General features: G+C 34.7%; 1 protein-coding gene across 6 annotated transcripts in view; it reads left to right on the top strand.

Annotated features, from left to right (window-relative positions):
- The window catches only part of rbfox3a (RNA binding fox-1 homolog 3a), a 756,006-nt gene extending 737,969 nt beyond the window's left edge, over positions 1 to 18,037 (top strand). For all 6 annotated transcript variants that reach the window (XM_056469067.1, XM_056469069.1, XM_056469066.1 and 3 more), the window contains one exon: positions 14,547 to 18,037. In XM_056469067.1, coding sequence (XP_056325042.1) covers positions 14,547 to 14,549 — 3 coding nt within the window. In that variant the 3' untranslated portion in view covers positions 14,550 to 18,037. The remainder of the gene's footprint in view (positions 1 to 14,546) is intronic.
- The last annotated feature ends 537 nt before the right edge of the window (positions 18,038 to 18,574 follow it).

An 18,574-nucleotide genomic window follows, 5' to 3' on the forward strand; every position in this document is an offset into this window, starting at 1 on the left:
CACCTGTATTTCAAAAAAAGAATACAAAATAAGAATTTAAAAGACGCCACTCTAGCAATCTGTTTTGATAAAGACCTAGCGGCGAATGATCCCGAGCGTTCTGCTGAAGCACTAAGGTGAGAGATTTTCCCCCAAGGTGACATTCCCCTGAGGCCCAGCACTTTATACAGGACCGGTGATAAGACATGCCAGGCCTTTAGAGAGGAAGAATGAGAAAGAAACAGTCGAGGGTGGCAGTAATCCTACCAGTGAAATAGGGCCTCCCTCATATCCTGGTTCCTCAAGGCGTCGATCATGTCTCCCTGTCCCAAACACACTCACACATCGGCCCAGTAAATAGCAACCCGCGCCTCTCAAATGGAATTGTAAGGGTGGAGTTATAGAAGAAGGGGAAAGAAACCAGGGTAGAGAGGCAGCATCCAAAGTAATTTACTCCACAGATTAAAGATAACAGCATTGAGTCAATAACCACTGATCTCATTTGGAGATACACTAGGCCGGTCGGGCGCGTGGCACAGCCGTTCTGCTCAGTCTATTACCATAGCTGTTGCGGCTGCCTCTCCAGACGCCGCCTTCTCCCTTGAGTGTGAAATCACAGCAGCCTATTGTAAAACATAGATTAGATGCATTGCTTTTTTCCACCTTTGTAGGGAGAAATCTACAGCGCAACATAATATTTCACCTAAACGAATGTGTCCTTGCTCTCCTGGTGCAGCAGCAGTGTGCGGGTTTACTTGAGAAAGAAAAAAAAAAGATGCACGGTTGCTAAAACTGGGGTTTAGTTAGTGTGAAATGAATATGGTTGAGAGTTAGTATTAAATATGTCTATGGATTTTGGTAGTAATTAAGTAGTAATACATTTCCACACAATCATAAATATTTACTTTATTTTGTTTGTCACTAAATATAATTGTTATTACACTGTAAAACCCAAAACGTTAAGTTAACTCAAGCTGTTTGAGGAAGCTGTTGAGGAAATTTGGAAACAAAATGATTTGAGGACTGTAAAGTTTTTATATATATATATATATATATATATATATATATATATATATATATATATATATATATATATATATATATTATGAGTTATATACACATATATTAGCATATATTAGTTGTGTTGATATTATCAAATGTTTAGAGTATAAAAAACTCAGTTATCAAATCAAGTTCAGTTAACAGAAAAAATTAAGTCCAAACAACTGTGTACCTACTCAAATGGCTTGGTATTGCTTTTAGCATTAGAGTTAACACACACAAAAATATAATTAATTAATTTATAACTCATTAGGTTTGAGTTCTGCTTAATATAATCAGTTTATGAATCACTGTAACTCTTTTTCATTAAGTCAGACTTTTTAAATTATAACTTAAACTAACTTATTTCATTTAGTGATTTTCACTGTTGGGTTTTTACAGTGGAATAATAATATTAGTATTATTATTTAGTGATTTGTTTATTATCAATTTAATAAAGCAATAAAATCAGCAATCATCGATTTAATTTTTTTGCATTCATGAGCTACTTTTATTATATTGTTTCACTGTAAAAATGCTGGGTTCCACACAATCGATTTGTCTTGGGAAAACATGAAGGAATTAAGTTAGCTTATTAATATTTACAAATTTAAGTGGATTGAACATAAAACAATTAAGAAGTTTAATTTCATTTTAACAGAGCAATACAATCAGAAAATCAGGTTTATTTTTTTTTACCATTCACAAACTACCTTTATTATTATTATTTTTATTATTATTATTATTATTATTATTATTATTATTATTATTATTATTATTATTATTATTATTATTATTATTATTATTATTGTTATTATTATTATTATTATTATTATTATTATACTACTTTGTAAAAAAAAATGTTTGGTTCCACGCACTAGATTTGTGTTGGGATAACACGAATGAATTAAGTTAACTTATTAATTTGTACAAATTTAAGTGGATTAAAACAATTAGGTTGTTTCAACAAAAAAAACTCAGGAATTGTTGTTTCAGCTGATTTTAAATAAGTAGTTTAAACAAACAGCAAACCGTGTGTACACTGTAAAAACAGTTCTCCCAACACAGATTGATCAAGTAAATGTAACAAACCTAAGTGGATTGAAAAAAAAAAAATTTCCCCAAACAAAATTCCCAGAATTGTGTTGTTTAAGCCAATTTTAAATAAGCAGTTTTAAAAAGCAGCAAAAATATGTTTGTTTTTTATTTGGGAATAAATAATAATAATACTAATAATACTACTACTACTAATAATAATAATAATAATAATAATAATAATAATAATAATAATAATAATTTATAATAATAATTTATAATAATAATATAATAAATAGATTGTGCAAAACAAAAACAATGGAGAATCGCTATTAAATGTTATTCCTAAAATTTTCCTAAAACAATCAATGTGTTTATCATTAGAAAGCAAAATGCAAATGCCGCAAGCTCTTTTGTTGGAAAAGGTAATACCAGTGGCCCTCAAATAATTTACCAAGCACCGTAAATCCGTATTTAAACAGTTTGGGGTTTTTTTCATTTGAGAGAAACGTTTAAAACGAGACTTAAAAAGTCCTTGTTTTCTTGAAACATCCAAACTGCTGACTAATATTGTAAATGCAAGAAAAAGAATACAAGTGCTAATTAAAAGAAGATTGAATGTGTTTTAATTAGAGAGAATTGTTTAAAAAGGGCTTAAAATACCTCTTTTCTAATAAACAACAGTTTGAAGGTTTCAAGGAAACAAAGTCCATTTTTTAATTCTTCTCCCAAATGAAAACATTTAACATTGATTTGCGGTGATGAATTTTTATCTTTTACTATTTTTTTCTGATCAAATGTTACAAAATCAATATTAAATATATTTTGCTTTAGGAAAAGTGTTAAAGTATGGATTAAATAGGGCCTTGTTTTCCTAAAACATCCAAAGAGCTGATTATCAGACACCAAAATGCAAATACTGAAAACTCTATTTTTGGAAAATTATTATCAGTCAGACTCCAACTATTTACCATGCAAATAAATTTAAATCAGTATTTAAATGTTTTTAATGTGTGAGAAATGTCTAAAAGAAAAAATCAAAAATGCCTAGTTTACATTAAATATTTTAATACAGATTACAGGTGCAAATTAAAAGATTTAATACGCACTGTCAATAAAACTGAATGTGTTTTGATTTGGGAGAAGTATTTAAAAAGAGCTCCAAAATCCATCGTTTCGGATTTCCATTTTTCCACTCTTCTGCCAAATGAAAACATTCAATATTGATCTGCAATGATGAGCTTTTATCTTTTGCGATTTGCTTTCTGATAAAAGGTTACAAAGTCAATATAGTTTCCTAGAACATCCAAAGTGTTGATTATCAGACACCAAAATGCAAATGCTGAGAGCTCTATTGTTGGAAAGTTTTTATCAGTGGTGCTCGAATTATTTACCATGCAGAGTAAATCAATATTGAATATGTTGTCATTTGGGAGTATTGTTTGTGCCAAAAAGGCCTTGTTTTCTTGAAACATTCAGCCTGTTGTATAACAGCTGTAAATCTAAAATCTCATCTTCGCAAATGGATTTAAAGGGCTAATTAAACTTTTTGCATGGACTGTAAATCAATATTGAATATATTTTCATGTGGGAGAAGTGTTTAAAAAGGGCTTTAAAAATACATGATTTCTAATAAACTGGATGCTTTAAGGAAACAAACCTTTTTAAAGAACTTTATTTATTCTTCTACCATTAAAACATCCAATATTTATTTGCTTTGATTGGTTTTTGATAAACAAGAGTTTGGATGTTTCAAAGAAATCAAAATGCAAAAACGAAAAGCTCTTAAATGGAAAACACCAGGTCTACTCAAAATATTTGACAGGTTGTAATTCAGTTATGACAAATATGTTTAGAATTGGACTAAAAAGGCATTTTTTACAACACCTACACTGTCAAAAATATCTGTAAATTAGCCGTTTTACGTATTTTGTGATTCCTGTTTTTATTTTTCCACATTTATTTATGCTTTTGAATTGCATTAGATGAGCTTTGATCTTCCACCAACTTTTGCCCTTGAGATGTTTAAAAAATTTACTTTTACACAATGCACAAAATGCAATTGCAAAACTGTAAAAGAACAGAAAACGCTTGTAGATCACAAAAATTATTAAATCTGTTAATTATTTCTCACCAAAATGAGAAAGCTAAAATCTCTTCTGTCAGAACGTAATACAAGTGCTATTTAAAGTATTTGATATGACATGTAGAGTAAACCAGTATGTTTTAATATGGGGGGGGGGAGGTTTTAAAATGGTGTTTAAAAAAAGGACTTTTCTACTTGAACCATACCAATCCATAAATGCTAAACTCTCAATTATAAATACAAATCATCATGCCCCCTAAAGTATTACTGAATGTGTTTTTATTTGGGACAAGTGTTAAAAAGAGGACATAAATTATTTAGTTTTTTCTCCTGCTAAACAATAGTTTAAAAAGCAAAAATCTCAGCGGGGGGTTGATTAAATGTGCTAGTTAAAAGATTCATCATGCACTCCAAATCAATACTGAATAAGTTTTCATTTGAGAGGAGTGTTTAAAAATTGAGTTTTAAAAGGCTTCGAAAGGTTTAAATTGTTGTTTATCTGAAACCAAATTATAAGAGATAAAAAGCTGATCAATGGCAATGGACTACAAGTGCAACAGTTGAAGGATTTAACATCCACTGTAAATCAATGGCACTGTTTACATCTAGTATTAAGATGCATTTTGGTCAATTGAATAACAAGTAGACAAGAAAAAAATACTTTTTCCATTTACACTGTTTTTAAATCTCTCTTTCTTTCTCTGTGAATGTCTTGTCCACTTTTAACCACCTTCCAGATTTTTTAGAGTGGAAAGTCAATGTGTATTTATGAGCTTTTTTTCTGATCATTTGATCTAATATTTCAAACAAGTGAAATGTGATGAAACGTTACATGTTTTAGACAAAAATGAATCTTAATACCATGCATAAACAGGGTCAATTATGAATATGTATATCTTTTTTTTTTTTCTTAAAAACATTCAAACCGACGTGGAACAGAATCCAAAATGTGGGAATGGAGTATATCTTGAAGTATTTAACACTTGCACTGTAAATCAACGCTAAATATGTTTCAATTTGGGAGAAACATTTAAAAGTAGACTTAAAAACACCTTGTTGTCTCAGAAACCAAATCTCATCTGTGGGAATGGAATACAAGTGAATATTTAACATACACTGTAAATATCATTGTGCTTTTATTTTTCTTTCTTTTCTATTATTATTTGCCTTTGAACAATGTGTTGTTGGTGTTGATCAATTTGAAAATGAAAAAAAAAGAAGACGGGTGTGACATATGAAAACATACCAAGTACTCATCTTTTTGTAAACTTATTATACACACCCTTAAAAATATTATGTGTTTTTATATAATATAATAATAGGCTTTAAATCCAAATTGTTTATACCTTTTCTGAAAAGAAGAGATAGAGCATATCATGTCCAGACCTTGTGCCGTGTGTTGCTGAACTGTTTAAATTGTCTTTTTTTTCTCTCTCTCCATACATCGGGTGTTTACTCTGCCCTCTGACCTCAGTTTAATTTCTGTGAGAGACACAATTTTAATTGACTGCACATTTTCTGAAGTGGCTTTACCTTTCCAAAATGAAACATGCTCCCACATCAAAGGACACTTTAGAAAACTATAGCAAATACTATAGTGTTTTTTGACCTATACTATAGTAAAGTATTTGAATTAATCGCGTGTGGTATTTCTATAGTTGCTTTGGTAATTCAACAACTAGAGTAATATATACAAATTATCCAATAATACACTAAAATTCACTACAAATATATAGGGTTTATTATACTACAATACAGTACAGTTACAGTATTTACAGCAGTAAAAACATAAAAAGTGTTGGGTAAAGTTAATTTTAAAATAATATAATCTTAATCTAATATATATATATATATATATATATATATATATATATATATATATATATATATATATATATATATATATATATATATATATATATATATATGTGTGTGTGTGTGTGTGTGTGTGTGTATGTATGCTCTATGAGGGCTGCGTAATACACAAGGCTGAAGAGGCTGTGCGAGTGCTTTTATTGCAAAATATCACATGACTATCAGCCAATCAGATTCAAGAATCAGAGAGTACTGTTGTATAAATATATATTTAAAATATAACACAAAAAACAACCAAAATTATTTCACATTACTTTCCTAAAGTAACTAAGTAACACATTTAAACATTTAGTAAAAAAAATTAAGTGACTAAGATTGTACCTTCCTTTTAAGATTAACTTTACCCATCACTGGTAAAAACTGTAGTTAACTGTACTTGTTACTTAAAAAAAAATTCAAGATTATCAGTTCACTATCATTATTAAAACTAAATGATTAATTCATTAAAAACTTTATTACATGGCTCTCAGGAATACTTGATTCTGATTGGTCAATCATGACATTCCGAGTTATGTTATTCCATGATAACAACCCCTGAAACACAGGCTCATCTAGGTATTTTAAATCATTTTGACCATCAGTAAATACGTTCACATCCATATTTATTTCTGTCTGTCATGCTGATGTTTTTGACTGAATAAGTAGGTTTCTATCAACAAGTTTGTAAGTTATTACAGCTCAGATCAAGGTTTAATCATTTACTTTTGTGTCAAGCAGCCATGTAATAAGTAGAATAATCTAGTCAGTCGTATTCACAGAATAAAGCTTGACGGGCTTAACAGCAGCCTGATGTGAAGCATACTGTATAATACACTTTACTATAGCATGGTTCAAAGACAAATTACTAGTACTATAAATGACTATACAATTTTTTTATTATTATGTGGGTTGCATTCGGTGCTTCCAGCCACGTTTTGTTAGTCCGAAAAAGTAGCAAAGCTTCACTTTCAACCCACGCTTCCTCTTTTTAAAAAAATCTATGCAGAACTATAAATGAGTTAATTCATGCAAAAGACTATCATAGGCATTTCCATCTCTATTTCAGACAATTAAACTAATCAAGCGACCGTATTAAGACTCAATCACCCATTTATTTAATTCCAGCATTTCGGGGCCGAGAGAGAAAACACTGTACTGAGCATGAAATGACTGCTGAGGAGACAGTTTGCAGTCATCTAAACCAATGTGTGAGCTTGCAGATTGACAAGATGGAAGTCTCCGTCTTGCATGGACGCCGCAGTGGGCCATTAAAAGATTGCCTGTTTAATTAGCTCTGTTAATGCAGTGATTTGTAAGATGGCACCGTGGGCCAAGGGCCAGTCCACATAGCAGCAGATTTTCATCTCTCTCGATTTGATGGCACAAATGCTAATTTACTCAGAGGTGTTTTTGAGGGTAAAATGGGATGGAATTTAAAGTAAAAAACATTTATTTATTTTATTATTATTTATTTCAATTTTAAATGGAAGCTCATATTATAATATAGTTGGTTTTTCTCATATGCTCAATTCAAAGCATTGAATTATTTCAATAATAGACCCGAACAGGGTCACACTGGACAATAACGCGATTTAATATGATAACATCTGCTGTTACCTCATTAACTTTCTGTCATTTAAAATTGTGTCTGTTTCATTGTGCAATTTTCTTCTGTCAGGGGATTTTTAGAAATGTTTTTAAAAAAGAAATAAGCAAAAACTGTACTCTTTGTACATAATACTATAAATATATATATATGAATATATGTGAGCACATATGGCGGTCATCTTTTTGTATGTATAACCTGTAGTATTAAGTGTGTATTTTCTGTCCATTTCATGTAGGCTTACAATGTGAAAGTTTCAGCTTATATGAATCCCGTCATCTGTTTAAATCCAGCTGGTACATTCTGCTCTCGCATAGCTGTTAGGTTTTTTGGGATTTTAAGATTCAGTGGGTAAAGCAGTGTACATAAAATACATAAGTAATACATAAGAAATTTTTGTGTCTAAATAAAATGAAAATTATAATTGTCTGTGTTTTTTTAAATTATTATTTTCTGAATGGATGTTCTTTTAGTAATGTTTTTGTATAGAAATTACAGTCATGCTGTCGGTTTTGTCAAAGACAATAGTCAGTAATCACTTTATGTATTATTATATGTATTATTTATTGTGTATGTATTTATTATAGCCCTACTTATATTATTGCACTGTAAAAATGCTGGGTTTCACACAATTCCTTCATGTTGTGTCAACACAAATTTATTAAGTTAACGTAATTGGTTCTGCAAATTTAAGTAGATTTAACATAAAACAATTAAGTTATCTAAAAAAAACTCAAGAATTGATTCTGATTATTTTAAATAAGTAGTTTGAGCAAGCATATGATTATACATATACATATATATGAGAGAGAGAGAGCAAATATATATTTACTAAAGCGCTTTAAAGCCATGATTCAACAGCGGATCGCTCGTATGTCAGCTTATAGTCGAACCAGCTGATCGACGTGACTTGAAAATGGTGAGCGGTGAACTGATGACCTTCATGGCCAATCACAGTAATTTTTTTGCAAATCAGTTTAAGAACATGCTCAACAGCGTTTAAATGTTCGCAGGGAATGGACGTTTTTAAAATTTCCTTATTGGTACCGAATTGCAGTATTGTGACAACCCTTGTGTATATATATTTTATTTATTACGGTTGTTGTTGTATGTATTTTATTGTTTGATTTTTTTTTTTTACATAATATCACTATTATTATTATTATTATTTAATTTAATTTCATTTTCGGATTAGTACCTTTATTAATCCTGGGTCGCCACAGCGGAATGAACCGCCAACTTATCCAGCACGTTTTACGCAGTGGACGCCCTTCTAGCCGCAACCCATCTCTGGGAACCATCCATACACACTCATTCATACACACACTACAGACAATTTAGCCTACCCAATTCACCTGTACCGCATGTCTTTGGACTGTGGAGGGGAAACCGGATCAGCTGGAGGAAACCCACGCAAACGCAGGGAGAACATGCAAACTCCACACAGAAACACTAACTGACCCAGCCGAGGCTCGAACCAGCGACCTTCTTGCTGTGAGGCGACAGCACTACCTACTGCGCCACTGCGTCGCCTATTATTATTTATATTTATTTTTATTATTATCATTGTAACTTTAAAAAATATTTATAATTTATTATTATTATTTTTTTTTTAAATTGAATTACTTTTTATTTTAGTGTCTGTATTTGTTTAAATACCTTTTCATTTTCACATGCTGCCTGTTTTACCACTTAACACAGTCACAAAATCAATTGGACCTGGTTGTTGAAAAGGGGTCTTAGCATGTATCACGTTACCAGCTTCTGACTCTCGTCGACACAGCAGCCCGCCACGAGTTTTACATCTCCCTCAGTCGATTTCTGTTCATGTTTGTCAAGCAAAAAACTGGAGGAGCCTCCCATGTCTGTTCCAGAAATATTACAGCCCGAGAACAGAAAGAACAGAGGCCCATCATTGGCCATGATCAGTATGCTGGAGCACATCTGTGTGCTCCTCCAGGGATGGGAGAAGAACTACAAAGTGATGTTAAAATTAAAGTCAGTCCGCTCCGTCTTCAGAGGCTCCTCCACATCTCCCTGAATTAGAGTGCTTCTGTCAGGACGAGGGCCCCAGGACACCCGGATTCTCCTCCTCTTTCTCTTTCTGTTTTCTCCGTCTGTCCAATGGACTTCCAACATCCACCTCAGACTACAGCCTTTAGTGTTGTCAAAAGTATAGATGTTTCTGAATATTTGAACCGATACAACACACTCAAATTTCGTGGTGCATTTCCTAAAACCACATGTAGCCAACTTTGGCTGCATGTATCGTCATTACAAACAGCTATTCTGTGTTTCCTAAATTTTAACATTCACCAAAACAGTGTCAGAAACATATGTGGTTGATTCGAACTGCTGCTCTAGAACAGTAGTTTGAAACAGAAGCTGCTTTTCCACTATCGGGCCACATGGTTTTCTCTATTTAATCATTACATTCTGTATAGATCCAGAACATTTCAATTCCACTGTGGTGCTGACAAAACTGAGCTCTCTGGAATGTTATACAAATGCGTCTCTCAAATTGCCATGGTAACACAAGTGTTATGTAAACAGAAATATGCACGAGGATCAGATATTTCTTGTTTTGGGGATTCTGATGACTTCATTAAAAAACTAAAAATTAATAATTTAATAAATAGCACACTTTCGGCTAGCCAGCTATGGAGAACTGGCAGCCAGGAAACAGAGTGGTGATGTCATACACGCTACCAGTAGCTTGATTCAGCACGAAACTTATCTAGAATTCCGGGCCAAGAATGGTCTATTATTTGTAATTGTGCCACACTGTTCATGTGAACTGTAGGTTCACATGAAACAACATTGGAACCGTACCTGACGGCAAGACAGTAGAACCCCGACTTTAGTTTCTTAGTTTATAGTTTCTGAAGTCTGACGATTTCTAAATAGATCTTGACGTAAATAGATCTTGACGTTCAATAAATAAGCAACACGATAAAAATATATGTCAGAATAAAAAATGGATAATGTACTGGATAATGGATAATGTTAATTTCCTAAAACTGAACCTTGATTAACAAATGCTGATTATTAATTGATTGATTAATTGATTGACAGTACATTACAATAGAAATAAACTACAAAACTGTGTGTTTTATCCAGCCTGATTTCACGAGAAAATGTAAGTTTAGTGGCTAAGGCATATGAATTGGTACAAGTTTAGTCGATTTAGTATGATTTTAAAAAGAAGGCATGGCACCTAACCCCGCCCCTAAACCCAACCATCAACGGTTGATGAGCAAATCGTGCTAAATTGTACAAATTAGATCATACGAATTTATACGAATTAGCCACCAAATCAAAAAAGTACTAATTACGGTGAAATTCATTTCACAGATGTGCATATTTCATTCTTCGTCAAACTAGTTTGTTAGGAGATTTAAAGTGACATTTAGAAAGGTTTGCATACACTCTCAGAAATAAAGGTACGGGAGCTGTCACTGGGGCAGTACCTTTTTAAAAGATACATATTTGTACCCTAATAGTCCACAGTGGTACCTAAAAGGTGCATATTAGTACCCAAATGTACCTAAAAAGTACCTTTTAGGTACTATTATGTACCCTTCAGGTATAAATATGTACCTTTTGAAAATATACTGCCCCAGCAAGAGCTCCTGTACCATTATTTCTGAGAGTGTATGGAAAGTACTGGCTGAACCCTGGAAGAACATCAAGGAGCCTGTATAATAAAAGAGAACAAAACAGCGAACAGCCCTTTGATCACATGCTTATTTACAACAATAACCTGATATAATATTCTTTAAGTTGCAACGGTTATCACTCTACCACCTTTGTGACAACACCAATGACTGTTATAATGAATGCGGTTTAAACAGCGTATATAATAGTGATCGTACATAGCGTTCTAGTTTCTTTAACAATCAATTGTACTATGAAATTTCAACAGTGAGTTGCATCTTTGTTTGTAAGATGCACCTCAGGACAATTGAAGCAATTGTAGCATTACAGCCCACCCCAGTCTCTGCCCCTTCACAGTTTCACTTTGTCCAGAAATATTATTCTCTCTTTCATGTTCCTTCAGCTTAATCCAGTATTTTATCAGGGGTCACCACAGCGGAATTAACCGTCAACAATTCAGGCATATGTTTTACACAACGTATGCCCTTCCAGCGGCAAGCCAGTACTGGGGAAACACCCATACACTCTCGCATTCACACACACTCATACACTATGGCCAATTTAGTTCATCCAATTTACTTATAGTGCATGTTTTTCGATTGTGTGGGAGCACCCAGAGGAAACCCACGCCAGAATTGAAAGAACATGCAAACTCTACACAGAAATGCCAACTGACCCAGCCTGCACTCAAACCAGCAACCTTCTTGCTGTGAGGCGACAGTGCTAATCACTGATCCACCGTGCCGCCCCGCAAATATTATTGTATATGTAATATTTATGTTATTGTCTTGAAGTTAGAAATGTCAGGATATCACCTCATAAATATTGCCTCTGATCATCCTGTTCGCTCATTATGCTGAAAATGTAGTGCGAGTTCTCCCCACTGAGCCCTATTTTGACTTCAGTTGCTGTAATCCAGGATTTGGGAGATAATTCCATTGTGTGTGTTTAGCGTTGCACCCAAGGATTGTTTCTGATACTGAGTCGGTGCATGAAACATAATGTAATCAGGATATATTTTCCTCCTACACAATTTGCATTTTGATTGCGTAATTAGTTTCTTTTTAGACCGCACAAGTCCAGAAAGGCTGAGATCACACTGAAAAAAATGTCATATAGCTGGAGATGATGATGCAGGATTTAGAAGAAATGTAAAACAAGGCATTTTTGATTGAATTGTATATTTCAGGGTGAAACTGATAAGAAAGGGGTTTTGTAAGTTTGCTGTTTGTGTCACTGTTCAAATGAACTGTTTTTGATGTTTTTATTTGAGGAACAAGAAGCAAGCTTGAAGTTCAAAAGCTCTTATGACATTCATCTTTAGTTCTGTATTGGTTGCGAACTCTGGTGGCCAATGTCAATTTGTTGTCTAATACCAATATTAGCTGACATCTAATACTGATGTCAGCTGGCGTTGATATTTGGTCAGTTTTAGGCTGTGGCAACTAAAATCAAACATCATTTTAACGTATATGACATGCATACAACCTCAAAGTCTAACATTAGTAGACGTTTATTTTTGGTTGGTTTTATGTTGTGTAACCTAACTAAAATTCAATGTCACTTTAATGTCATGTGACGTCCATACAATGTTAAAACTAACATCAGCAGATGTTGATCTTTGATTGATATAGGTTTTGGCATTAACTAACCAAAATCCAACATTTCAGCATGACCTCAACATGACCTCAAATTGACGTTGGGCTCTGACGTCAACCTGATTTTCATATACAACCAAAATTTAAAGTTAGTCTGACATTGGAGTCCAACATCAATTTTACATCTATGTGGCGTCTGGTGCCTGCTGGGACAGTTCACCCCATAATGAAAATTTACTCATCATTTACTCACCCTCAAGTAATTCCAAAGCTTTATGGCTTTTTTTTTTTTAGTTAAAGTGAAGTGAAGTTAAAGTGAAGATATTTTGAAGAATATTAGGCCCAATCCCAATTCTACACCTTAGCCCTTACCCCTACCCCCCATTTGCAGGTTCACATGAAGGGGTGGGGGTGTCCCAGTTCTCTTTAGCTTGAAGGCATAGGGCTAAGGGGAAGGGCTATATATTCCTTGAAACTGATATTTTTCAGGACCACACTCGAAACCAAGGGGTATGAAAATGTCCCAGAATACACCATCTACAACAGCAGCATGTTCATGTACACAGAAGATGCACAAATTAGTCATTTTTGTAATTTTTACGAATTTTTACAACAAACAAACATATGTTTTAATACATTCATAACTGCGTTTGTGTTTTACCGTCATGCTTTTTTTTTAAAAACGCTAAAAAAAAAACCCGCTAAATTAACTAATCCCTAATAATAACTCCTGTATAGCAGTCCCACAACGTTCTTTCACATCTGACACACGATGACACACGAACACCCTGTCAGAAAAATCTAGCGGCTGGGAATGAGCTTTTTACAGTGTCTGCTATAATGTTAATGTTGTTTCCGTTTGTTTACATAGATAAATATGGCCACAGGGTAAATGCACAGTACAGTTATGATCTTATTGCCACATTATATCATTATAACATGATATCGTTGCGTTCAGTGATTTCCTAAAGATAAATACCATAAAATAACGCAACTGAAATAACTACAGCAGTGCGATCATCAATCTCATATGAAGTAAGAGATCGTGATGATGTGTGCAGGTGTTGTAGTGCTGTCCCATTTCTTAGGGGTAAAATTTGAAGGCCTTCCTCTTCACATTCTGTTTCAAGGGCCAAGGGAAGGGAAAGGGGTAGGGGTACAAAAATAGAATTGGGATTGGGCCTTAGAAATAGTTAGCCACTGACTTCAATACTAGGAACAAAAATGCTATGGAAGTCAATTGCAAAACTGAGTATATGGATTTAATTTTCGACTTTTCCAAAAGCAAAAACCTGAAAATGCTCAGTGGCTTTTTTTCACTTTAACTGTTATGATTATATGATTTAATAAACAATTGTGTAAAAGTTGTAAATAGATTATTATTATTATTATTATTATTATTTAATGAGTATTTTGCTGATAATATAATTTTTTCTTTCCTTTTTTTTCTTTTTTATATTTAATATTTTGTGGGAATTATTCAATTAAATTTTCCTTTGCTATGGTTATCATTTTGAAAGGAAGTTAAATGTATTAATTTATAAAAATAGAAGCCTTTTTACTAATGGTCTCAAACATGTGGAGCCCACTGTACTTTTCTGTGTGTGCATGCCAAAGCAGCCTGCATGTAGATCAACAGCATCCAGTGCAAATCAACTCACATTTTCTCTCTTTCTCTTTACACCTGTAGTAAATATAAAGCTAGAAGACAACGGAGAAGAGCATCAGCTAAAAAGGAACAAAGAGGATCAAGGAAGAAGAGTGTCAATGAAAAAAAAAACATACAAAAAGAAGTTAAGAGGAAATCCTTACACCGAGGCTGTCAGGAGAAGGCATTATATATCTCTGTTGGGACGCGAGACTGACGCAGCCAAGCTGTGGATGAAAAAGAAGGGGTTTAGCTTTCACCTGGGACAGCCTTTCGGGGTGGAGGAGGAGGAGAGGAGAGGTCATCATAAAACTTTTTATTTTTCTAAACTTTTTTAAGTTTATGGTTTCCAAAAAGATGAAAAAGATGAGTGTATATATCTATATAGCGATATATATGTATGTATAAATATGTTACAAAAAAAAGAAGCTAAGAAAAAAAATAGTACACAACTAGCAACAGAGTGATGAGTTAGCGCTGTAGGAGGGGGTGGGGGTGGGGGGTGTACAAATGTTGATCCTTCACACCCCCCACCCCCCTCCCACCGAAAACCTCCTTGTCCGGCCTGCGCCAGGAGGGTCAAGGAGGGCCGACACGATTCCATGTGGCCCCTCTTCATCCAAAGCCTTTGAAAATATGGCACAGCTGGGTCTTCCATCAGTAGGTTTCGTCATGTGTTGAGCCCGGAGGGAAACAAACGGCCTTTACTCTCTAACATCAGAGGCAGTGATCCTTCTAGATGCCAGACGAACTTGCATGGGACTCCAAATTTTCCACTTACAGGTTGATATTCAGGTGTCGCATGGAACGGGACAAGAGAAGACACTGTAAATAAAGCGGTCAACATCAGTTCTGAAGCGCTGTCATCCCGCTGTTGTTTGTAGCACAATACGAATCGGCCCGCTGGCAGGTTTTACTGGGATGTGTGCGTGTGCTTGTGTGTGTGCGCGAAAGAGGGGAGGGGGGAGGGGGATGTAGTGTCGTGTTGGGTCGCAGCGGCCCCGGAGCCCAGGGCTACCAAAAAGCATTTCATTGTAGTGTTGTGGAGGTGGCCGTGCTGTGTAGTAAACACTTTTGTATGTGGTGTCATGAGGCTACAAATTAAGAAAATTGGAGCTGTCTTCTCGGTATTGTCACGGGAGTTTCACAATCCATCTTGAAAATGGGTTCCTGCCCGCTGCAAGGTGGAAAACGACGTGCCAGTTTAGTCATAGGGTGTGCAAGCAAAGTTTTATTAAAAATCGATTACCTTTATACTTCTAATGAGCTCCATTTCAGTGACACATCCTTATATATTTAAACGTTGTACTAATTACATGCTGCTCAGCGTGGTCAAACGTCGATTGTAGCCATTTACTAATGTTGTATTATTGTATTACCAGTATGAAAAACATTTATATATGGATATATCTATTTGTGACCCTTCAAGAGGATTGTACCTTTTTTGGTTTGGTTTGGTTTGGTTTGGTTTCCTTTTGTTTTGTTGATCGATGGTGGTCCAGGTTTATTTTCGACGGCGATTTATGCAAGTACTGAGAGATCTGTGTGGCGTTGTTTCTGTTCGTCTGTATATTTGGTTCAGCTACTGAATGTAATTCAACTTTTTATGTACATGTCTTTGTTTTTTAAGCAGTACTTTGTAAATGTGTGGACATGCTAAAGCGAGTCTTCGTTTCTGAAGCCCGACGGAGATACGGTCCAGCTGACAAATCTCTTTTCTAACAGGAGCACTCCAGCTGGCCCATGAACATTATCATGACCCTGCAACGGACAATAGTAGAAAGACATGAAACGATTGGATGAGACGGAGCAGAATGATGCTCTTTGGTTTTTATCGACAACCACTTTCTTTTTTTCTTTATGCAAGCGGTGAACAGTCGAGCCACATTCAAAGCCTCCTGTCACTCTATAATCAATGTTGAAAACGGCAGTATGTTATCCTGCACTGTACAAAAAAAAAGAAAAAAGGAAAAAAAAATGTTGTTGGGTTACCTAAAAATGTGTTTGATTTAGTAACATCTGGTTTTATTCAGGTCAGCATTTTCATATTCAACTGGACTGAATCCGCCTGGCTGCGTTAAGCTGAAAACAACCAATCGGATCGGGTAGAACTACATCTTTAAAATAACAACTGCACGTTTTCACGCTTTTTACAGTGTGTGTGTGTTTCGGCTCAGTGAGAAGGGATGTGGTACATTTAACAGATAGCCCACCTCTACAGAGCATTCCCAAGCTTTGCAAAATCATGCGCTTCCTCGGACTCAGGTGTTACATGACAGAACTGATGCGTTCCCTTCCATAGGTAATGATGTTACAACTCCTTCCTTGCTGCATTCTTCCTCTCAGAACTTTCTTTTCTACAAAGCTGGTGACTCCTATCTCAGCGACTGTACAACTTTGTTACCCGAAGGATCATCAGATGCGAACGTTCGGCGAAGACGTGTTGTTTCAGGGACTCTAAAATCCGAGTGGCGGAAGAGACTGTGACTGAACAACCTAACAAAAAGATGTCAATTCAACAGAGATCCGATAGGCCTCTGGGTTTATTCCTTTGCTTTAGTCCGTACGAGACATTACTTGTTTACATGTCCTGGTTTTTCCACCCTGCTGTGAGGTATATGTCAGCTTTTGCACTGTATTCTTTGGCTTGTTGTCTTCCCTCTACTCTCTGTTTTCCTCTCAAGCAGCCCATTGACCTGAGCACCAAAGTCATTCGCCGTCTTCCTCGACCCAAAGCAGAGAACCAATGCAAACTGTAGTCTGCTTATAGTCTATTGTCAGAACTACGATGAAACTCAAGCGCATGTATCTGCCACTTGTTCCATCATCCGAACCGTCCTTCAGATCTACACTGGTCGTCTGCTCTGTCAGGGCAGGTGGAAGACCAGCTATGCAGCTCACCTCTGTCTGCACAGTTCTCTTGAACATCATTCAAACAGTCAAGCCAATGGAAACGACAAATTTATCTTGGCAATTGCTTTTCCCAACACGAAAAGGACATAAAAAAAAGAAGAAAAAAAACGAACTCCTGCCAACCTGATTTTCCTCATCGTCATTGCCAGATCCCCGAAGCACAAGAGTTTGAATGGAAGTCAAGTTAGTTGTCTCAGTGATAGTTACCTTCCATGTAGTGTGTATGCGTGCGCGTGTGTACGTGTGTGCTTCCAGCCCCTTTGTTTTCTACTGAAAATATACAAAAAGCTACTTCCTGTCATCTCAATATAAAATGTATTATATTAAAGGTTCTCTTCATGTGCAACATGAGCTCTATGCTACAACAAATCTATCATTTGGGGTTTTCTTTTGTTGTTTTCATTTTTCTTTTATTGTTTTCAAATTTTGAAGTTGTTCCAAATACATAAGCGTGAAGAAAAAAAATAACCACTAAAGAAAAAAAAAAAGAAACCAGTATAAAGTATTCTATTTAAAATGAAATGACGAAACTTCTGCTGTCCTGGATCTGTACTCGAAATTTCAGTTTTCTTTCTGTATGCATCCAATGTGCTTCAGACAACCAGTACTGTTTATTAATGAAATCATTATATTATTATGATTATGATTATGATTATTATTATTACTATCATGATTAATATGGTTATAAATAAATATTTCTTTCTTCAATAACAGAGACTCAAATATTTGAGTTTGGCATACTCATGTGGTGTCTCAGTTATGAGGGCATTTTCTCAGTGCGCATGTTCACTGAAAATACACTGTTTTCACACATCCCTCTCATTGGTAAATCAAATATTATACTGTTTCAAATAGGGTGATTATATGGGGACATTACATACAGAGTTTTCATGTAAAATATAAACATTTTTGTGTATGCAAAAGCATATCTATAGCATACAGTATGTGTCTCATCTATAGCAGAAAGTGCTAGAACACTTACCATGTACAGTTGAAATCCGAATTATTAGCCCCCCTTTGAATTTTTTTTCTTTTTTAAATATTTCCCTAATGATGTTTAACAGAGCAAGGAAATTTTTATAGTATGTCTGATAATATTTTTTCTTCTGGAGAAAGTCTTATTTGTTTTATTTCGGCTAGAATAGAAGCAGTTTTTA

The sequence above is a fragment of the Danio aesculapii genome, chromosome 12 (genome assembly GCF_903798145.1).
Source record: "Danio aesculapii chromosome 12, fDanAes4.1, whole genome shotgun sequence".
Classification (NCBI taxonomy): domain Eukaryota; kingdom Metazoa; phylum Chordata; class Actinopteri; order Cypriniformes; family Danionidae; genus Danio; species Danio aesculapii.